Here is a 24,894-nt window from a genome sequence, read left to right as displayed (position 1 = left end):
CATTAAATTAACATAGTTAATGATTATCCGATTTAGATTGTTCTAAATGGTTTTCTGGCAAATCTTCCAAGTTCCTAAAAAATTGAATAAGTGTTCACAGGCCGGTCCAACTCGACAATTTACATTATTTTATCTACATTTTTGATATCCAATTTACCAGAATGGAATCGTTGGAACCACCGCTTTGCTTTTGCATCCCATACTGTATTGGGTCCATAAACAGCACATATTTTTTTGGGCACTGTTCCTCTTTTTTACCAGAAGAATCTATCGAATTTACTCTTTTTTTACTTCCATTTTGGAACGCTGTAACATATGTATAACTGGCTTCGCGAAACAAAAAAACTGTAATTGAACTTTTTGCAAAGTGTACGCTTAACCTTTAAATATACTTTTAGCTTTTTTTGATGCAATGTATTCATCGTGAGATATAGCTCACTAAAGACGTCTAGCGAAAAATGTATAGAACTTTTTATTTACCTAATATATCTTAATGGGCCATAATTAGGGGTGGGTATTTCGTAGATCCTGAGTTGAAGGTAGATGTGAGAATATGTGTAAAATTATACATATTATTATGCATTTTTTTAAAATAACATCAAAAATAGGAGGGGATTCATCATCCAGTGTGAGATGTGAACACCACGACGATCTATTAAAGAATAAACAAAATAGGAAAAAAAAAAAAAATCACCAGCCGTGTTTTCTTTTGTAATCTAAAAAATGCATTCTACATTCTCGTTATTTTTTGCGTTGTCGTCTAGAGCTTCATGAGGTCATCAATAGATTTCATTTCTAGATAAAGGCCATTATAAAAATATTCCAAGACTCCTCTCCCAAATAAATTACTTCCAGGGGATATTCAGTGATAAAAAGGTTAGAACTGACTGCTTTAGAACAAGGCTGATTCGTGACGAATTGAGCTTAAATTTTAACATTCACGTTCAACATATGTGCACCGGGGTGACTCATTTTTTTACTACTACACTTTGAGATGATCTTTTTTGAAAAAAGTAATATTGGGACAACATAGTAAGTGTAAAAATAGTAAATACTAATTTCGTTCATTTTCAAATCAAATGACGTTTTTCTTGACGGTAATGTCATAATCTAACACATGTACTGACAAAGAAAACACTTTTTTTTCGTTCAATTTAAAAAATATATATATATTTTTTTTTTTTAATGACTTGATGTAGGAGAGTCCCCATAACATCCGTGTTTGTATCCGTGGAGGGGTATCAGCGACCCTCATTGCAACGGGTACGTGAGATAAAATTTCCTACTCAAATGACAAAAATTCCTTATTATTTAGTTTATATTAATATATTTTTTATTGGACCAATCTACAGAGACGGGATTAGTATAAGAGCGCGAGGAGAAGGCAGGAGCGATCCATAAGGTACACCTGAATTAATACCCTTGTTAATTTCTAATGCCTGTTATATGATTTGAGGGAGATATATTGGGTTACTGCTGTAAAGAGGAGAACCTTCTACATTTAAAATAACATTAGTGCAGAGAAAATGCTGTAATTATATTTAAATAAATATATACTTAGATAATTTATTATGCATTTTCAATCAATTTACACTTAGTTTTTTTTTTTTTTTTTTATACAGATAACCTCTTTACCCATGTAAGGTCCTTGGTCCTTTCTGTTCTCCAACTAAATACCTGAAAAAGTCCTTCAAAGATAATTCATTTATGTGATGGAGACAAACTAACCAAATTGAAGTGAAAATCAAACATTCATTGCGTAGATAAAACTTTTATAAAAAAACACGTCAAAGGGCTCTATGTATGGACGAGAGAGAAGCCCACCACACATTTTATTTATAAGAACTACTTCATAATACATAACTACTTGTTCAGAATCTTGCTTGTATCTTAAATGTTGGAGCGTTCGTATCTCAAAATATTTGTGAAATTGATTCCTTAGACATCAAAATCGATTCACAAGTCTTGTGTTGAAAATTTGCTACACAATCCAGAATCTTATTAATCGTGGGATTGTCTCAGCCCTATGTATGTAGGTCGAATGCATTGATTCATCACTCAAATATAGTCATGGACATTTTTGGGGTGAAAAACAATTGCAGAATATTTATCTATATTTATTCCTAAATAAATATAGATATTTATTAGGACAAAAATGATGAAGGTTGATGTCTTTTTTATCATAAATAACAATAACAAAACTAAGAATTCATGCATTCTCTCCTACTTTTTATGAAGAAATAAATATACAAATAGTACAATGACTTATATATAAAAATTAGTGTTGGCTTTGAACTTGAAAAAAACTCGACTTTACTAAAGTCGACGACAATTTTCGGAAAATGACTCCAATTGGCCCTAGATATGATTTAAAAAACTAGATTAAAGTCCAACTAGAAATGATTAAACAAATCGAATTATTCGAGTCTCGAATAATCTCATCTCTAGTTACATTTTTTGGGACTTATTCCCTGTACATTCCGTTGGCATATTTTTTCTTTAGTCTAATTGGCGCCTAATTTTCTTACTGACTTATTGATGTAGTGAAATTGATTTTATAAAAACATAATTATCCACAAGATGGCACAGAAATAATAAGTTGTAGTCATCTATATATTAATAAAGCAAGGTTCTGCCAATGCAAATATTAGAACTGTATTCTACTACATCTAAGACATAATATTGTAGTAACGAGCGTCATATTAAAAAAGAAAGGGTTAGTACATATGTATATTATTAAAATAAAGTTAGTTTGTCTTTTTGTCGAGCCTAATAACTCAGACCAATGCTGGGTACTCCCTCTCGTATACAAATATGGCCTAATAATTATATCGTATCACGCAACTTCTCAATCCATAAGAAACCAAGAAAGAAAAAAGATGCCCAAAATCAGTTGGTAGTAAATAGCCAATCCTTCTCGACTACAGAATTATTATTCAATCATTATTAAGAATCGTTCGCTACTTAACCCATCTTTACTCCAACCTCAAAAACTCGAACTTGATAGTTGTAACTTGAATCCAACACAGGTAAAAATACATGTTTTAATATTAAAATATATGCATTATTTATATATAATATTTTTGATAAATATTATATTTGATTTATTATAAAATTAGAGTTCATTTGATTGTGAATAATACAAGAATACCAGGAGCGTCCTCAAGGGGTAGGCTGAAGGGGTTGTAGAACCCCCATTATCGAAAAAATTTGATTTTCTGTGAATAGATATAATTTTTTGATTTTATTCCAATTCTTTAAATTTTTACTAACAACTGCAGATTTTGATTTTCTTTCAAAAAAATTATGGAAATTAATTTTTTTTAAATTTTTTCCCGATAAATTAATTTTTTTGTAAAGTGTGCTTTTTTGAATTTTTTTGCAAAACATTTAATTTTTTGTAAATAGCTATAGATTTTTTAAATTTTTTTGCAGAAAATTTAATTTTTTGTACGTTTATGTAAAAAAATTCCAAAAAATTCAACTTTCTGTGAATAGCTCGGGATTTTTGATTTTCTTTCAAAATAATTATGGAAATTAATTTTTTTTTTTCCCCGATAAATTAAATTTTTTGTGAAGTGTGATTTTTTGAATTTTTTTGCAAAACATTTAATTTTTTGTGAATAGCTATCGATTTTTTAAATTTCTTTACAGAAAATTTAATTTTTTGTACGTTTATGTAAAAAAATTCCAAAAAATTCAACTTTCTGTTAATATCCCAGGACTTTTGATTTTTTTTCAAAAAATTATGCAAATTAAATTTTGTGCGAGTTTTTGAATTTTTTTGCAAAACATTTAATTTTTTGTGAATAGCTATGGATGTTTAAATTTTTTTTTGTGCATAGCTGAGAATTTTTGATAATTTTTTCAACAAAATTTAACTTTCTGTGAATATCTGTGGATATTTTAAGTTTTTTCAGAAAATTTAATATTTGAAATTAAATTTTTTATCCAAAAAGTTTAATTTTATGAAATTTTTTTCCCCAATAAATTAAATATTTTTGTGAACAGTGATTTTTTTAAATTATTTTTAATAGCTATGGATTTTGAAGAAAAAAAATCCTACGGGCACCCCTGAATACTTATCATGTATACTATCTAGCAAAGATATTGGATTTCTTAAGTATACATATACATACTTATGGTGTAGATGTACAACTTACAAGTATCAAAAGTTAAACTTCCCACGTTGAATGATCTATTTGTTACACCTTTTAAATCATTAGAAAGAAAATACGTCCTCTGATGATGCATAAATGCATTCATTCAATCTATTGTAAAAATATGATATAAATACCTTCGTACTTTTTTGTGCCAAATAGAAAAAAGAGATCTTAGTTACGAGAGAGAGAGGCGTCTATAGGCAAAGGATTATTTGTAAAATTTAAGTAAATAATTCACATTTTAATGAAAATCTCCTATCTGGCCATTTCACAATTTACCAGTAGAAGCAACATAATGATTTATTTTTTATATAGTTTATGTTATATATAGAGATGGGATTTTTGAAGTGTGCGAGGAGAACACGGGAGCAAGACATGGTACTACTAAATTAAGACCATTGTTAATATCAGCTGGCTGTAATATGATTTGGGAAGGAGAAAATGAGCTAACTTCTACATTCAAAATATCATTAGTGCAAGGGTAATATTATAATTGTATTTAAATCCTTATATTTATATTTCATTATGCATTATTAAAACCATGTACACCAAAGGTAGACGAAAATTCTTCCTTCAGAAGGAAAAGTTAACAACACGATGACATGTTAAATAAATAACAAAAAGAAGAAATAGCAAAAACATTAACTTTTTTTTTCTTTCTAATCACTAAACTTAGTTTTTTCTTTACAAATATCCCTTCTTTAGTTATATGTACAGTGATACTATTTGATAATATTTTTGGCTTAAAAAAAAAACATGGAAACCCTGACAATTTGAAGATTTTTTTGGAAGAGAGCACCTTAAGTGTCATGATGTTTAATTATATCAGCTACAAGCAGCTGTGATGAGGAGGGAAGATAAAAAAGTCCTGCTCCCCATTTTATAATCATAAATTTAGTAATTAAAACCCGGAATTACTCCAATGTATTTATTTGATGAATATAATTTTTTTTAATTCATTTGGATTAATTTTATGACAGAATTGTCTTCCCACGTGAATTTTTGCTATCTACAGTTTTTTTTCATACTTTCCATTGTAATTTTTAGTACTTCATAGTTAAGAGATTTGAAAGAGGAGGCCTTCAAGCAGCTTCAAGAACAGTAGCAGCCGCAGCAATTTTATTATTTCTAAATAATTTCACCTTCTGTGGCGAGGTTATCTAAGCAATCTTATCCTTCTACCTTCGGGGAGGGGGACATTGGCCTCCTTTGCACTATGATATTCGAGGCTAAGTCGTCCCTTTTGACATAAGTGGGGAATCCCCATCTCCTTCGCGTCATCTCATTTGATAGGAATACAGTCAAATCAAGATAAAGGAAACTCCTGTTGTTCAGATGAAAAGTTGACTATAACCAGAATTTTATTATATCCAAAGTAATTTTAAAAAATCCAGAGATTTTGGAAACTTATGTTGATAAGTTATTTTGAAACTCCACATTTCGAGGCAACCAGTATTTGATTAGATCCTGTTTTTAACAGGTCCTTCATATCTTTCGGCAAAAGTGTTTTTCAGGGGGCACTCATGCTATGTATCCGTATTGATTGAAAAGCGATGTGAAATTAGTTTAAAAAGAAACATACAGTCCCCACTTCCTGTCCTCTGGTCTCTCAAGCCACCATTTGTCTCGCTATCATATATATTTTCTGAAATATATCATGCTCTAAAATGAAAACAATAGCCACATACACCAAAAACATATATTCAGAAATTATTTTAGTTATTATCAATCAGTAATATTCAGTAATTATAGATTAAATATTCAGTAATATATTGGTTATTATCAATCTAACCAATCTTATCCTTCCATCCTTGGGGGAGGGGGACATTGGCCTCCTTTTGCAATAATATTAAAGCCTAAACCTACACCTATAGTTATTGTTCTTAATTTGGATGTTTTTCTATATGAAGCATATTAATTAAACCTACATATGGACATCAATTTGATCTCTTATACATCAATATGTTACATAGTTATGAGGAGTATATATTTTCAACTTTCTGTGCTACCTTGACCTCTCAAAGTTTAATGACCTCTTATTGTGACCGTATATAATATTCGTACAAAATTAGATCAAAATCGATTAGTAACTTTTGCTGTAATCCTGGTGGCCAATACACAAACATAGGTAAAACATAACCTCCGGTTATTACTAACTACATTCAGAGCACTTTATTCTTCTAATAATATATTTACAACAGCCTTGTTTTTAACTATAAACAACCAAGACTCAAATACTTTTCCATTTAAAAAAAAGAAAAAGATATGGGCATACTCCATTAGGTAATATTTCTAAACATGTAAACAAAATAGATAAATTAATTATGATTGATAATTTATATAACATTAAATCATCAAATGATAGCCATTATTCATAAAATAGATTAATATTGGATAAATAGTAATTTTAATGTTTCCATGCCAACTAAATAATTTATTGATGGAACTAAGATTATTGTATGTAATTGCAAGTTAAAAGTGTGATTTAACGGAATGTTCATTGACATAGAGGAACATTTAACGACAGGATGATGTTATTCAAGAAAAACACTTACTTCAGGTGGTAATGGAGTTACACAACTTGTTCGTAATTGGGACATAGGCCACTTATGGGTAAAAATGCTGCTTGGAAATTATGAACAAAGATGAACTGAAGGAATTTTCATTTATGCAAAAGAGTCACCATCTAAGGTTGTATCGGTCCTTAATATGAGACTTAAAATCGGTTTCATCACTGTTATCCCCCTAGAAAAAGTTCCAAATTTTAAAGCACTCTCTAAAAAGCATCATTTTTAATAATACTATAGTTTAAAGTATCTGAGTTTACCAATAGGGGATGAACAAACTATAAATATATATTATCTGCAAGGTGTTGTGACAGTCTGTCGCTAGTTCTGAGCTACTTATTTAAAAAAAAAAATGGCGCATGCTGAGAATAATATTCAGGGCGCCCTCTATGTGAGTAACATCTATATTTATATTGAATAATATTATCATATTATTTTGCACTTTTATAATCTGTCGCTTTGTTTAGAAACTAATCTAAGTGAACGAGGCTCACGCCTTATAAAGGAGAATATTATTTATTTTTACATAATCAAATATTTATGATTTCAATAAAAATTGATGAAGATTGATGATCATTTAGCAAAGAACAACTTCCTGAATTGTGACGCGTCCTTAAGATTTAGGACATCAAAATGTTGGGAGCGCTACATCCTTAGTTATTGGACTCAATACACATTTTTTGGAGATTCTGGTTTTATCTCGGTCTCCAATAACTATGACCAGATACAAAAATGCAAGTACAGAGTGTAAAAACGAAATCCAGATTTTTCCGGCATATATGATGACAAAATACCGTAATGCTTTTTTTTAGTGGTAAAATAAACAAATAAACGTTTTACTTAGTAGCCAAAAACACAGCCATGCTTACATTACAGAGCCAGAACGTTCGTGCGTTGTTGTGATAATTTTTGAGCCTGAGGTACTCCCCTAGACTAGGAGGTTGCCGGAAAACGTTCATTGGTCTGACTACATGACTCTACCACACCTCCAAAGTGACTCAGGATTGGTTTCATGAGCAAATTTTAAGATTTGGTGTCCAACGATATTTGGCCTCAAAGCTCCCCAACCTTAATTCGATTGCTCATTTTGTCTCAAGCTAAATTGAGACAAAGTTCGACAAAGGTCATCATACCATCAACAAGTCCCTCATCGACATGGAATGCAAGTTTTTAGTGTCAATCCCTCCGCACTGTTCAAGACCCGAATTGAGGTAGTTATTGAAACCAACAGGGGATATATTGAGTGAAATATATTCTCAATGATTATATCTGCTCCTCAGTTTTTTTTCTTGAATCAATTTTTAAAAAATGACAATTTTATGCTAATTTAAAAAAGATAGATCAAAAGCGCTGGATTTCTTTGTTATATCCTGTATATATATGTAAATATATATTGTTGAAAATAATCAAGTACCTTTTATTTACTTATTTTTTTAATTCTAAGAAAGTATCGCAATTTACAAAGGAAAAATGCAATTCGTTTAAGCCCTCAAGTAAGGAATAAATGACTTGCAAGTATAGAATATTTTTTGAGAGAGATTTCACGGTGGATATGCGGCGGCACTACTTGAATAATCACATACACACTAAAAAGTTCCGAATATTCTACATACATACATAGAGGCAGTGCTCATAAAAAACTAATCAGACTAAAAATTATTTTATATTTATAATTCAAAATAATTATGAATCGCATTGATTAACATTATTTTTTAATTATGAATACATTTTGAGTAGATCAAATCATAAATTTCAAAGCAAATCATAAAAAAATAAACTCGTTTGCAAAATAAAACTAACATTAATGAAGATTTAAAAAAAAGAAACGATGATATTAGTAATAATAAAAAGTAATAATCTATAAAACCACTGGAAGATCCTTAAAACTGGATGTCCATTATTATTCGTACATACATACATGTATAGGTAGGAACATAAATTAAAATAAATCAAAATATTTATAAATATATTAGCGTCGAGACTCGGCTGAGCCAGAGTTTTTGTCCGGCTCCGTCTCAGGTAAATTTTTTCAAGACTGATATGGATTTCATATTTTTCCTCAATTTTAGTTTCCCAAATTTTATGGGATTTTTATTGAATTTAGAAAAAAACAACTAAACCAATTATTGATATGTTAAAATACTATATTTACCTATATCTTTTATGCAATAAGTCCTACTTCAAAAGCAATGACTGCCTTAACAAAATTGTCACACAGATTGACAGCTGTGTCCATGGTGTACCACTCTGCTGTCGTGATGACAGCTCAGAGCGAGAGATGCAGCAGACATTGTTCTCCAAAACACATCAAACTGAAAAGTCCAGGGGGTTGATGACACTGAAACCGAGTTGTAGGAGATCGCATACGCGGTGCCTTTTCTGTTACTCTCCTGCATTTTAATACATAGAGACACGGGATAAAAACGAAACTTTTATATTTTTGTTTCAGCTGTCGTTTGGTTACATAATTGAACCTCGTAATTAAGTGATTTTTTCCCTACTGATTTGCAATGATATTTTAGTAGAAACTAAACAGTTTTAAAATTGTGGCTCAATTTTCATACTCACTCTATGGGCGGATTTTCTTCCAATTCCAGTTGTTGAACGAATTATAGACGTATGAAACATTTAAAATGTTAGATGTCGTCATTGTAGCAATGCTCTTAATTTGGAAACAGACATGACATTATCAAGTCTTCTTCATCTATAGCGCATTATCATCAAGGGGAGCGAAAACATTCAAACTTTATGAGAATATGCATTTTTTTTTCTTTCAGATTAAGGAAAATAGTAACTTATTGCTAGAATAAGATATTTTAAGAAATTATACTACTTTTTCGTCCCTAATCGATCGAAACAAAATTAATTTTTAAAACTTAACCATTTCATGGGGATTCGTAGTACCTAATATTTTATTTTAATTCAATATCACTATGTATCAATGGTATTCCCAGTAGAAGTCAATGCATGTGTTAGGCTTTTTTATTATTAAAGCCATAAGAAGATACTAAATCAGGATTTTTTTTTAAATTTGTCATTTAAATTTAAGACAAATATGATAACATCAAGAAGGTGGTGTCTCTTAGTATTCGATCCAAACAGAATTTCATGAAAGGACCGAATCACTTAATTACAAAGCTCATAGACCGCTATAAGATTTTTATACTAAAACTATTAAATACAGCCAAACAAACTTAGAACGCCTGGGACAGCTGCACATACAATTGTTTTACGGCTAGCCAGAAGCGTTTGGCGTCAGTTTTAAGAAAATGGCATTGATCAACAAAAAGGCAGAGTGTCTTTCTTGCGATACACGCCCGACGAGATCAATAGATGAAGTCAGACTGCTAGAGGGATACGGAATTCATTGCAAATCTAAAAGAAAAATATTGATAACGAGTTATCCAAATCGATAAGGGATCTCAACTATTCTGAAAGGGTGATCAGGATGCGTGTGATAGATTATTTGCGATACAAATCATACAAGATGTAAAGAGCTCAACTTCTGACAAACGTTGACCCGGTTGTCAGAACGTTTTTTTTAGATTGTTGGACCTGGTGTTTGCTCTCAAAGTCAACCGGATAACATCAGCAGTTGAGCATCACATCAACGATCCTCCTGCAACACAAAATCCGAGCAGCTAGCCAGCATCTGGAAAACATTTCGGAATTTGACAAAGGAGACCTTTTCTCGTTTCCTGAGGTCAAGTCCAGGGCATTATTGACGCCAAAAGATTAGTTTACGATAAAGTCCATAAAAAAAAGTCGTGTTGTTTGTTAAATAAAGGTTGCAACCTGTACATACTCGTATATATATATATATATAAGTTTTGTCTAATATATGACATAGTTGAAAAAGGATCAAAAGTTTCATTCAAGGCCTCGAATTTATCCATTCAAATAATACAAGTATATACATATGGAGCGAAATTGCAAATTGTATGTACAAAATATTAAATTTATTTTTCTTTTCAACAATGTAAAGGAAATAATTTTTTTTATTTGAATCTGTCAAAAATAAGTGACGGATATGTCCACAAAAAAATCCTCGTATAATAGAGAAAGATGAGTATCTCTCCTTTTAATTGTAGTAAGTAGTGATGTACACCGAGTTAAACTCGTAAATTGGTACTCGATACACAAAAAACTCGACTCGTGGGCAAAAAAAGCCGAGTGTTACTGTGAACTCGGCAAAACTAAGGATTCTGGTTTTTTTGGACCCATTATAACATGTATGTCTTCTTTTGACTGACTTCCTTTCTTTGTTAAATTTAGAATTACTGTTTTCCCAGAGGCAATCTGGTTCGTTTTAAAGGAAATCTTTGTTTGAATGTTTTAAGTCTAGCAGGAGTACTCAATATTGCTTGGAATTACGCACACAAAAGTATTCCTCAGACAAATAGACATACATTCCATTGTTCGGCCAGGATTCTGATCAAGGATCTAGAAAATTGAACCATTGTTTCAATAATCTCTAAAAGATACTATTTTTTTGTGTTAGGGGTTTTTTAGCGACCAAAAAGTGTTTAACGAGGGATTCAGACGAATATCGAGTATTCATACGAGTAACGAGTATAGCTCGTAATTTCTTGAGTGTATTTAAAAAAAAAAAAACTTGAAAATACTGAAAACTAATACAAACTCAAAAATCTTTAATTTTAAGTTTTCTTCGACATCCATATCAGGAGTTAAATGCTTCTAAAGTTCAAACCTTGAGGCGGCCAGCATCTATGTTTTGAAACAGCTATATCTCTTGTGTTTTTAATTATATCGATCTACTTTAAACGTGGTAGGATATATATTTACACATTGATTATTCTATATTTATACTTTTACCCAATAAGATGTCTCTTTTACCTTGAGGTCACGAGGTCAAATCTTTGACCTTAAAAATTTCAAACATAGTATACTTCAATTTTTATCAAATTTTCATGAAATGACCATCAACATATATTAATTTATTTCAAAGAAGTTTTGGGGCTGTTTTCAAATTTGGGTCAATGCTATAAGTGAAATACTAAGAATGGGGTGTACAAAACTTTGGTACAATATTAGAAAAGATGATTAATTTAGAATTGTGGCAAGACAAATTTACTTAATTGTACGAGTCTATCAATCAGAAGGTAACATTTGGGCTTGATTAAATCGAACGGCAATTCTGCCAAATATTCAAATATAGTTCCCAAACAGTGTGTATTGAGACAAGTTCAAGTGTACCACACGATTTCTGACAACCATACATTATTTGCAATAGCTTATAATAATCCAAATACTTAGTTTAATTGAAATAGGTATTTTAAGAAATTTTGATTTGTCGATTTTTTCACTCTTCTAATATTACAAGCGCGCTCCCACTCTCTGTCGAGATTTTAATTTTGAGCGCCGCTCACTAATGCATTGGTTATATATGTATAAAAGAATTTTTACATTCAAATATACTGTATGAGTTTAAAAAGCTGGAATAAGTTAGGAATATAAAAATGAGCAAGTACTTTATTGAAACTAATGATTTGGAATACTTTAATCACGTACATTAGCAAACAACTGGAAAGTTAATTATTTAGTTTCAACATAGCAATTAGTTCCCGAGAACTTTGTCAAAAAATATATGCAGCCCATGTGAGAAGAAGCTAAATAACGATAAACCTCCTCAAATCGATACTGCCATGGAAAACGACACAATGGTCTTAAATTCTTCTACCGAAAGTGGTTCGGACGAACCTAGCAATACCAAACTTACAGTTTCGGACTTTAATAAATGTTTATCTGCATTAGGAGAAAGTCCTACAAAAAGGTTTAGTCATATGCCTCCAAAATATGCCAAAGAAAAGGCACAAAACATGGAAAGCCATTCAAAACAAATTAATAAATATTTATGGAGGGTTGGATTTAGTTTCGGATATAAATGTTGACGAAGAAACTACAAACGCATTAAAAGCTCAAGAGTTTGATCAACTCATCAAAGATTTACTGGATAAATTTAATAACTCAACAAAAAAAAAAGCGAGAAAATTAAGGTCTTGACTATCGTTTCGCATATTTGGCCTATAAGGAAAATCCAAAATACTTTCAAAACAACATATCATTTTGCCAATTTGCCAAGAGGTTGACCATGGACAAAGGAATTTTGGTGGATCCAAATCCAAAAAGGGGCTCTAGAATTGATGAACATGTTGCTCAAGATATGATCAACTTTTATAAATCTAAAAATGTGAGCAGGATAATGTCAGGACAAAAAGATAACGTGAGTGTTTATAAGAATGGAGCCAAGATCAAAGAGCAAAATCACCTCATATTATGTAACTTACGAGAAGCTCATCACCTCTTCAAACAAACATATCCAGGATACAAAATTAGTTTTTCGAAGTTTGCAGAGCTTAGGCCCAAGGAATGTGTGTTAGTCGGAAGTTCTGGAACACATTCTGTATGCGTTTGCATAATTCACAAAAATATGAAGCCCATGGAGCTGATTTTAATTAATTGTGTTGGATGGAAAATTCAGAATATAATAATGTTAGACTTCAATCACTCGATGATTTCCTCATTATTCTGTAATGCGATCCTCCCTCTATAGAATGCTGTCTCCGTCAATGTGGAATGTGTGGTGACGAAATTAAAATTAAAAATATATTGTCCCAGATTTTGGAGGAAAATATGATTGATGAAATAACTTATAGAAGATGGACGCATACAGATTGGTCACAACTGGAAACATTAGTTAAATCTAGTCATGATTTCGTGGAAGATTTTACGAAAGGTCTACAAAAATATCAACCGCATGCTTTTATAACCAAAATGCAACCCTCCAGCTTTAAAAGAGCGAAGAAAGAGATAAAAGATGAAGAAATAGTAGTGGTTAGTGACTTTTCTGAGAATTTGTCTTTCGTTGTTCTTGAAGAGGTGCATAGTTTTCATTCGAAAAATTCATTGGAAACACTTCAACCTTTCGTTGGATATTTCAAGCAAAACACCAGCTTAAAACATGTTAACTTTGTAGTGATATCTTTGTGTAACACTCACGATACTGTGAGCATCCATTTATATATCAAAAAAATTATCCCCTTTCTTCAAGAAACTGCCATACATTAAAAACATAAAATACTTTTCTGACGGATGTACATAAGAATTGTAAGAACTTCTTAAAACTTTGCTACCACAAAGAAGATTTTGGAATCTCAGCAGAATGGAATTTATTTTGGAACAAGTCACGGAAAAGTACTATGTGATGGTTTAAGTTGTACAATTAAACAGATAGTGAGTAAAGCAAGTCTACAGCGTTGTTCAGAAGGAAAAAAAACTCGGAACCATTTTTAACTCCAATGGAATTTTATAAATTTTGTGAAGAAAATATTAAGAATATAAATTTTGCATATTCCAAATGTAGTGAATATAATCAAGCTGTCTAAAGCGATAGGCAAAAAAAGTGCCACCACAATACCTGGAACTCAGGAAGGTTCACTCATTATCCCCTGTGTCGACATTTTCCTTACAGGTGAAACATTTTACATCAGATATCGATAGTTAAAAGAGTTATCACTTCAGCAAAAAAAAAAGTTAAGTATTGATTTATAAATTATATATAAAATACAGCGGCTGTAAGAAAAAAAAATATTATTGTGTGCCATTATAAATTATTTGTGAATTCTTGATAACAGAAATAAAGCTAGAAATTTATCTTTTGATCTTTTCATTAGTCAGTATTTCATTGAAATTGTAAATTTGGTTGGGTAAATATGAGTTTAATAAGTTTTATTTTTGAACTAAGTAGTAAAATTTGCAGTACTTTAGGTTTACAATACCCTATATATTTACAAACACTTAAGGCCATTGTAGTATAATAAATCTATGTCATTTGGATTTAAAAAAATATATGAAGGATTGTAAATTTGTCTTGCCACAATTCTAAATTAATCATCTTTTCTAATATTGTACCCAAGATTTGTACCTTCCATTCTTAGTATTTCGCTGATAGCGTTGACCCAAATTTGAAAGCTGCCCCAAAACTTCTTTGAAATAAACTAATATATGTTGATAAAAAATGAAGTACACCGTTTGAAATTTTTAAGGTCAAAGATACATTTTATTGGGTAAAAGTATAAAATATAGAATAATCAATTTGTAAATATCTATCCAACCTCGTTTAAAGTAGATCGATATCCTTAAAAACACAAGAGATATAGCTATTTAAAAACAGGGGTGCTGGCCTCGAGGGTGGAACTTTAGGAGCCTCTAACTCCTGATATGGAGGTCAAACAAAACTAAAATGTTTGATTTTTGAGTATCTATTGAATATTAAACTATATGCAAAATTTCAAAAAAATTGGAGGTGGTGCCGTAAAAAATGTCCCTTTTTTGATCGATTTGGCGTGGCCTCATGCAGCAAAATTCAGCTCGCAGCACATCACTAGTAGTAAATATTATTAGTATTGTGTTGGTCCTTATTAATTTGGTCCAGTTCAGCGCTAGGACAGGTCTTTGAGACCGCTTCTGGATTGTGGATCCTATATAATTTTCACAAAAAATGTCGATGTTGAAGTGATAATAATCACTAAGACGACTCAAAAAAATATAAAATCCACTAGTTGTCTTTTTTATAATTTGGAAATCGACTCCCCATTTGAGTCCATAGTTAGAGTCGACACAAGCCCAATTAATAGTTGCTTGCCCTTGCATGGAACGTAATCAAAAGGGGTGTGAGAAGTTGTGGCAATGCATTAAATAAATAAATTACAAAATATTTACTAATCTTACTTAATGAGAAGGAAAATCTATGGAGGAGTCAATAAAATAATCCACCTTTGGATCAATTAGAAACCTTGATGAAAGGAATAACTTAATTGTTCTCATAAAAATAAATAAAAATTAGGAATATAGATACACAAGAGTGGCTCTTAAAATATATTATTTGGCAATGTTGGGAGACGTAGTCCAAAAATGTTTCTTATGGTAAAACATGAGGAAATATAACATTTGGACAATATTGATTAATGTCTAAAGGTTGCAAGTAAGGCCCTTGAAGTTATAATTACTATGAAAATAAGCAAGATCAGTCAAAATAAAGCATTTTATACAAAACAACTATTTTAAAAGAATAGTTAATCTTTTAAAACTTAAAAATACAGTTTTCCCTAAAAGAGATTATTTATATATAAAAAAACGAGAAAACCCTGTTGTACCACGTAAAGCAAGCACATGTTTGTTTGTTTTTTGCCCTTTATTTATACCTAACGGTAGTACCCGGCATTGCTCGGAGTTATTAAGTGTCCACGAACATACAAAATTTGTTGTAATAATATAGAGAATAACTTCGTTTCTAATTCTTAGTCGTACTCTCCGTTTTTCATGAGCACACTCACACGTAGTTACTCAACACTTAGATGTTCTCTCCTCAAGAATAAAATAATAATAATTAGAGATTGATTTTTTTTTTTTAAATTATAGGATGAGCCAACGAGTACTTTAGTCTTTAGAGCGATCACTGTATGTGCTTTACCTACACCCGCTCCTTCCTAAACCTCATTAAATTTCACATTCAGTATTTTGCATTTCGTTGCTTTATTGTTATTTCATAAATCATACAGTTCCAAGACATAAAACACACTCAAAAAAGAGTTTTCCACAGACAAATCAACTTTGCTTTGTAATTATAGATATTTTACTCAAGTTTTTTTTTTTAATATGACACGCTAAGCCATAGCTAAACAATATATCTTTGTGCTCTTTCTTTTTTTGTGCTCATTATTCAATAGGCCGTAATTGGTGTTAACTTCTACTTCTAAAGTATGCATTAATAACCTATCTTTGCTGTAAATTGTTTTAAAAATGCATTATAAAATAAATATAAATGAATTTAAAAATTATAATAACATTTTCCCAACATTAATGTTATTTTAAATTTAGTCTTTTTCTTCATAGCAGTAATTCTTTTCTCAGCCTTCTTAACAAAATCTTAAAAATTTAGTCTTGCTTCTGCCTTCTTTTTGCCTTCTTACAAAAAAAACAAAACTTCTCTAGTTATAGCTACACACGCTTGTTCCTAAAAATGAGTTCTCTACAGACAGACAAACATTGCTTTATTAATATAGAAGATAACAAAAGAAAATTTACCCTTATTTGAAGTGATAGTTGTTGAATATCGTTATGTTTTATCGCTATTATCGTTGACGTACAATATTTTTACTAATACACCAAATATTAAGCAATAGAGTTTGACAAGTTTTGCCTTCGTCAAAAAAGGTCATAGAGGCCTCAAACTTTGGCCAAGTCAGTTTTTTTTTTAACTGCTCTCAGCAGGATTTTTGAGTAGAGGGAAAAATTGTTAACTTAAAGTTAGGACAGTCTAATTAATGTACGTGGTACTTGGTTAAAATTGTGGTTCGGGCCTAGGTGGTCCAATGATACCACATATAAATAAAAACATGTGATAGATACGTGGGTATTTTTAAATAAATAGAACAATTTCATTGTCTACATAGAAGGAACTCATGGTACCATAAGATACGTATAACAGATTCAGTGATTAAGTTCTCTTCTATAAAGAATATACAAGGGTTGATACAAAAATCCCTGCTTTAATCTTCAGAGTTTGTATGCATCAAGTCTTATGATATTATTGTTACATTGTGCTTGTTTCTCTAACGCCTCTTTTCATGACCCCCCAATGGAATCCCCTCCGTGCTAAAAAAACAACCTCAACAAATAATAAATAAACCGGTACTAGAAATAACCTTTGTCTTAGAAAGATACACATTATATATGTCGACTCAAATACTGGGTGTACATAAATTTAATTGTGACACACTTTTTTAAATATTTTTTTTTTGTAAAGATATGAGGAATCAAAAATCCAAAAGTTTTCAATATAATTATAACTACATTCAGCATTTCTGTATTTACATAAAAAAGGTTTGTAAATATCCCAAAATTATTTATGCGGAAAGCCAATGCTTAAATTTGCGAAATTTCGTTAGAATTAAACGGTTTATCCGTCAACTGTACATCTAATAAAATGACGTCTTAAGAGAGGAAAACCCCTGCCTACTTTTTTCATATAGATAATATCTCCCAATTTTTTAAAGGGTAAAAATGCTTCTTAATGAACAAAGCACTTTTGGCCTTCATCCTTGCTCACCTGACCTCAATCAGTCCCATGATTACAGCATATAGTGGCGTATTGAGACCAGAACATGATCTATGGTAAACATGTATCAAATTTGAGTGTTCTAAAAGAATTAATAATAAATAAGCCATAGACAATATTTGATCCTAGCTTTATTATCAGAGGCCGCACAACACTCTTAGGGTAAAGGGCTTTATCTTATAGTTAAAAATTTACCGATTTTGACCGAAATAAAACTTTTTTCCCCTTCACTCTTTCTATATATCTATCTATCTTTCCTCTCCTTTCTTCTTCTTCTGTTTCTTTGTATATCCTTCCCTTTTAGCTTTTTTCTCCTACCTTCATTCTTTGTTTCTATTCCCTCTATTCAGTCCTCAGCTCGTATAGAATAAAATGGCAACAGCGGTATGTTCTTAATACAATATGTGAAAATATTATCAAGTAATAAATATATTAATCTACAGCGGCGTCCACAGGATTATATATATAATTTTTGTGGAGGGGGGCTTGGTTTTGGGATTTTTTTTTTTTAGAAAATTTGAAAAATGAAATTTCCAATATTAAAAAAATTCTAGAAAGAAGCACAAATTACTTAATTGAGGGGGGGTCAATATAATCTATTGTGTATTAGAATAAGAATAAAATTTACACCCGGTATCCTACACACAGAGTTAAAAAAACAACAACATCTTCTTACCTTATAATCTCTTTCACATATGGGTTTCTCCTCATAGAAGAGGTAGGATCCACGTAGGACCTCTCCGCACATGAAGCATGTCATGCATCCAGGATGATATACTTTTTTGTTTGAGGCAACAGAATCTCCTTTGATGGGCTGATTGCAGACACAGCAGGTTTCAGTTATTTTCTGAAAAGGAAAAAAAATAATATATATATATAAAATTGAGGGAAATGATCAATCATGTGCTTTTAAAACGTCGTCATTATACAGGCACTTTAATTATATTTATTATTATTATTATTAAATACCCCTCTTAGAAGTAAGAAAAAAGAAAAAGGTAAAACGAGCCTCTAAGTGGTAGCCTTAGGACCATTAAATGCATTTTCGAACATCATTAGTCTGCTCATTTTTCGTAAAAAGATAATATATTTTATAAAAAAAAAAAAAAAATTGAACACAGAGCAATATGAATTATAAATAATATTTATTAAAAGGTCTTTTATCATTTAGCGTGGGCGAAAGTCAGTCTTGTGATTCGTTCGTGAATCCCTTTGACAGAATAGAGGAAAAGAGATCAAAGGAAAGACCGATAAGAATCAATGTACAACATTCCATTGACGACTCATAATTAATACAGACTACTAATAAGTTCCATGATTTATGACATCACACTTTACTCGATTGTTATATTGCACAAGGTAGGTATGAGGTATTTGGCAAGCTTTCAACAATAACAAAAAACTACTGAAGAGGTGTACCTACGCTCTCACAAGTAGTCAGTAATTTGTATGAATAATGATAATTCACCATCTAACTACATACCATAAAGCGTTTTCATGTTCAGCATGTTGGGAGCCTAAACTTTCAAATTTTATAAAAGTAAAACCTTTTTTAATTTATGTTGGAAAATTGTAACCTATAGCCGTGTGATTGTATTTCCAAATGGAGACAACAAATAGAAGGACTTAAACCATTATCGTCAATCAAAAATTCATTTCTCTCTCTAGATTGTTTCATTATATAGTGTGAGGCAACATAACTTCCTTTTTCCAAAAGGCAATAACACTTGCCTATACACCGAATTTTAGTTTTTCAATACCCTGTGATTTCTTTTCATATTTTTGAATTCTCTAAAAATAACTTTTTATTGAGAAGTTTTATAGGAATAGTTATTTTTTACAAAAAGATGCATGATTTAATTCCCAACATATCTGAATTTATAGCTGTGGATAATTAGTTGATAAATAAATAGTAAGTAGTGAATCTAAAAATGTCTTTAAAATGTTGGTTTTTTCTAAATAAATCCAATACTTGAATGACACCAATTTTAGCTCTGTAGCGTAATTATTCGTAGAATAATTCACGTTTAAAGAATTTTGCAAATGCAAATGATTGAAATAATTTACTGATTTTCATTAATCCCACCAATTAAACCTACAGAACTAAATTGCAATTATTTTAATTTTATAAAATATTATGTCAGACAATTTTTTGGAATATTTATTTTCGATGGCAAACCTCGAACGTAGTATTAAAATGACCGACTTTATTTTTAAAAAAACAACAAAAAAAACTTTAAAATCTTGTCTCTAGAAGCCTTTGAATATAATTTCGATTCAGACTCACATTTTGACGTGAATAACTATAACTATATAGAGGAAAATAAAAGATTAAAATCATTTGATTAAGACATTGCATAACATCAAATATGAATGATTTATTATGCTATCTTGATTAAAACTCCTTAGAAAATGATTTTTATCATACAAATAATGAGTCTTATTTGGACGATAATATTTGTTCCAATTGTTATTCAATATAAATATCAAAGTAAAAAAAAGGACACTTAAAAAACAATTTCAAGAGCCTTCTATCAAGGCAATTTTATCTCTTTTTAAAATTTTTTTATGTTTTGTCAATTTTCCTTTTTTGAATTTTTTTTCCAAACAATAGTTAAATTCTCGCTCCTGCCTTTTCCTCGCGCTCTCCAAGGTCGGACGACGTTTTTGTGTCTCAAATCAACGATGGATTATTTTTTAAATTGATTTATTTTGAAATTTAATTTTCTTATAGTATGTTTAATAAATAAACAATCAAAAGTTGCGTTAAAAAAGTTTTTTATTTACTAAATATTTGCTTAGAAAATTAAATATGAGACTTACTCATTGGTTTGAGCTATAACGTAAAGCAATTGAAATAAACATTACCTTCCAATAGTATCCCTCATTTTACTTGATTTTTGTAAGATTGGACACATTTTGAATGAATAATAAATAATTAATCTTTCAATTGCTGCAGTGTTTTCATCCAATTGCTTTTAACTTCTATTTTCGTCTATATAGTTCTTCAAAGTATGGCTTCGAATTGAAATGACGCTCTAAAAACGTGATTTTTGAAAAACCTACGTTCATTGATGTTTTTAATGGTCCTTACTGTGTTTCAATAAATAGGGGCTTTAGCCAGTGGACCATAATGCTATTGCATATTATTATCATTAGTGATGTAAATCATGTGTATTATTTAGGTGGCCCGTTTTTTTGGAATAGGTGTTCTGAAGAATGAATTGTCTTTTCCTAAACTCTTGTCATTATTATTTAACTCCTTAATAGTCAACTTTATTTTCTACTTCATTTAATTATATACAAAACATGATTGACCATTTGTGTGCACTCATAAAATACGCAGAATAACATTATGGATCTGTTGCAAAGATATAAGTTGTACGTCCTTTGTTGGACTCAGAGTAGAATTGAGGATTAGCATCGAAGTTATTCTTCCCAATACCAATATTTCTTTCTCTCCCTCCTCCCTTGTCACAACTGATTGTAGCTGATCTAATGAAACGTCATGACAGCTTAGCTACTCTCTTCCAAAACTTTTTTTCAATTGTCAGGGGTACCATGTTGATTTTCGGTTTCTTATTTTTTTGCGACATGCCCAAAATTTACACGATTTTATCCCTAGTTATAATAACTCCTCAACAAATCATCAGTTTTACTATCTATCATTCGAAAAAGCTGCTCTATATACACCTCTAAATATATTAGTGATTTTATTAATTATTTCTCCTTATTAAGGAATTAACTTGAGGATTTGTTGCGGAGTTGTTGTAAGGCCTTGTTAGACTCAGAGTAGAATTGGGATCGATATCTGAGTCATTCTTGCTAATGTCCTTTTTTATTTCCTTCTTCCCCTCTTCCCTTGCCACAGCTGATTGTAACTGATCTAAAGAAATTTCATTACAGATAAACTGTAATGCCTTCAAAATATCGATGATGGTTTTTGGCTTCTATTCTTTTTTACATACTCAAAATACTCACGATTTTCATCGAAGGTTATCATTGGCATCAAGTTGTACTCAATACATTTATTAAGTCTTTTTTTAAATATATTTTTATATAAAGCCATTTGATGAAGTTACATACAGATTTTGATGATATCTTTGTCTTTTATAACAATATCAGCTATGGGTCCCTCCCCCAAATATGTCATTACCTTTAATAATAATGCCAATTTGTGACGTTATTGAAAATTTAGATAATACACTTTACCTGGAAATCCTTGGAACAGTATGGTTTTCCATCCCTCTCGAAAAATTTTCCATCTATCTTCTTCTTACAAACGCAGCATTTGAAGCAGTCCTTGTGGAAAACCTTTCCAAAGGCAGTACATCCCTCGAGTGTAACAACCTTATTACATATACCGCATGTTCCTAAATAAATAAATATATAAAATCATAATTAAAAGACGGTAGAAAATGAAATGAAGAAAGGCAAGGAGCATCATAAATCAAGAAATATGATTTTGACATCATGGGCCGGAGAATAAATCACTTTTCTTGTATATAAAATAAAGATTTATATGCGTGCTTATATATACTATGTTGTAGTTATGGGTACATAAATAGAGTTTGAAGGATTTAGTGGTGATTGTAGTCTCTTATGGGGGCTGTTGGAAGCTTTTTTTTTCTTGAAAAAAAAAAAAAATGCTAAGTAAAATTTTCTTTTTACACAATTTTAGTGATCGGTCTCAAAATTATGAAGACTCTTCCCTAATTTTAAGAACAGGTCTTATAATTGGACGCAAAAACCGTCTCATAAAATAATCTTTCATAAATGAAGTCATCAGTGGGTGAAAACATTTTTTCCCAAAAGGGCATTTGTTCGAAAAATGATAAATTAATTTATAGATATATGCGATTGCATACATATTTTCATTCAGTTTAAAATGATAAATAGATATTGTGCATATACTGTCATATAGGTGAATTAATGAGTGTTATTTTGCAGAAAAATATTTTTCATATTAATTAATGATCATTATATAAACACAACAACACTTTAGGATGTGGTTCGAATCTTTACATTTGTTGTATTCGGAACCTAATTAATCAAAATTATAAACTCACACGTTCAGACAATTGTCCTTCAGCAAAATGTACATACTGCAAAGGGTCCTTCGGCTAAAATGTTTTCAGCCAATAGCCTTAGAACCTTAGTAATCATAGATATCTACCAGTGACTTTAAATAGGTATAAATTAAAAATAATGGCAAAATATTTTCGTGCTTGGAAGATACATAAAGTTTTACTAAACTGATTCAAATATTATACAGAGTCAAAACAATGCCTTATAGAGGGATATTTATAATGTAATAAATTTATAAGGACGAATGAGTGGGACGTGACGGGACCGATCTTAAGTCTCATGTTAAGGACCGATACATCCTTATAAAATTTCAATTATTGGGAAGTCAAACACTTTTTACTTTAAGGCATCCGTATATCTCATACTAGAATTGTACCAGTCCTTAAAATAAAATTTAAAATTCGATCATGTCCCTATTGTCGTTCCTTTAAAAACATTTCATAATATTTTAAAACACCCCCTCTAGTTTATGGGATCGTTATCACAAATATTTGATTTAAGTACCTACCTACGTTAGTTTACTAATTGAATTCCTTCTATACAGCCTAAAGTAGGTTATTTTATTCAGGATAACAGTTTTTCAGTATTCTTAATTATGAATTGATTAAAGTGAATTTATCATTCTTAGATTAGCAGGTAACTTTGAATCCTAGTTTAAAAAATAAAAGTGGGCCCTTTTTTATAGGGTTTATACTAGGTGTAATTAAAAGAAAACCATTGTTTTTCCAATAGATGCCTCTAATAATGTGTATCTCACGTTGTATAAGTGCAACCCGTTTACACTAAATGGCATTACAAAGATAGGAGTTCATACTTAAAAAAACATGCCCTATTTTACAGTTTTTCTTCGATAAAGGCAAAAACGCAAGCCGGGCTTCTAAAAATTTGAGAAGAGTTTATGGTTTGGATACTACAACAGCCAATCACGCAGTATTTTGTTATTGTGGATTTTGTTGCGGTAATTTTGATGTCAAGGATGCACACGGCTTTGGAAGGTCAATTGTCGAAAATGTAGGTAAAATAATGGAAAAAGTCGAGTCTGAACGTCATGCAAGCGCTGTTTTGACTGCCAATGAGATTGACATTAGGGGAAAATAAATTTAAAATATAATCCACTAAAATTAATGTATTTCTTTTTTTTTTAATGCACCTATTATAACATGATTTTTTTAAACGACTTTTTTTTTTAAATAATAAAGTATTTATTTATGACTATTTCAAATATTAAATTTCGTATCTCTGGATCGAATAAAATAATTTTAGAAAGACAAGTATTCAAATATTCATTATCTATTAAACATCTATATATAGGACGTCTTTTGAGACCGATGAATCCCCATCTCATGTTAATTCCTAAACAATAAAACATTAGTATTGAGACTTGGGACAGATTTTTTCCCCAGTTCGGTCTAAAGTGATTTATTCTTAACAGGTCTGTACCGATGTTTCGGTCCAGACCGAAAATTAATTTTCCATTTTTATTTATTTTAGTAGAGAAAATTTTACTTCAAGAACGGTCCAAACAGAATTTGGACCGTATCAGTTAATCTCATAACGATATCAGATCGAAACCCAACACTATTAAATATTATATTAATATGAGGTAGTCAAAATTTCTCCCAGCATGTGGAAGGATTGAAATATATATATAAAAAAGAAAAGAATAGGCAAAAAATAGCAGATTGCTAAAAATGACGCCCAAGGTACAAACATGCATTGTATAAACTTATTTTCTCCTTTTTCAAGATTTGCAATCCAAGACTCAAAGTTTATCATAATTTGAATCAGGTTTTCCTCATTCATACATATACAAATGTAAGTATGTAGGAATCTATACAAACACACTCTATACACTCTCAAATAAATTGATGGATTGAGTGATAAGGAGAACAAAGATCAGGCGTGAATAATGCTCAATAGAAATATAGGACTCTCA

At 30.6% G+C, this 24,894-nt stretch overlaps 1 protein-coding gene across 2 annotated transcripts in view; it reads right to left on the bottom strand.

Moving 5' to 3' along the window:
- LOC121119489 (uncharacterized) overlaps positions 1 to 24,894 on the bottom strand; it is a 160,960-nt gene that overhangs the window by 9,097 nt on the left and 126,969 nt on the right. For both annotated transcript variants that reach the window (XR_011781022.1, XM_040714160.2), the window contains exons 5-6: positions 22,083 to 22,243; positions 18,547 to 18,717 (exon numbers count right to left, since the gene is read on the bottom strand). Coding sequence is in view for 1 of the 2 variants with exons in the window: in XM_040714160.2 (XP_040570094.1) it covers positions 18,547 to 18,717; positions 22,083 to 22,243 (332 nt within the window). In the remaining variant the exon portion in view is untranslated. The remainder of the gene's footprint in view (positions 1 to 18,546; positions 18,718 to 22,082; positions 22,244 to 24,894) is intronic.

This window comes from Lepeophtheirus salmonis, chromosome 6 (assembly GCF_016086655.4).
Source record: "Lepeophtheirus salmonis chromosome 6, UVic_Lsal_1.4, whole genome shotgun sequence".
Classification (NCBI taxonomy): domain Eukaryota; kingdom Metazoa; phylum Arthropoda; class Copepoda; order Siphonostomatoida; family Caligidae; genus Lepeophtheirus; species Lepeophtheirus salmonis.
Note: the sequence above shows the minus strand (reverse complement) of the source record. Positions and strands in the feature narration are given on the sequence as shown.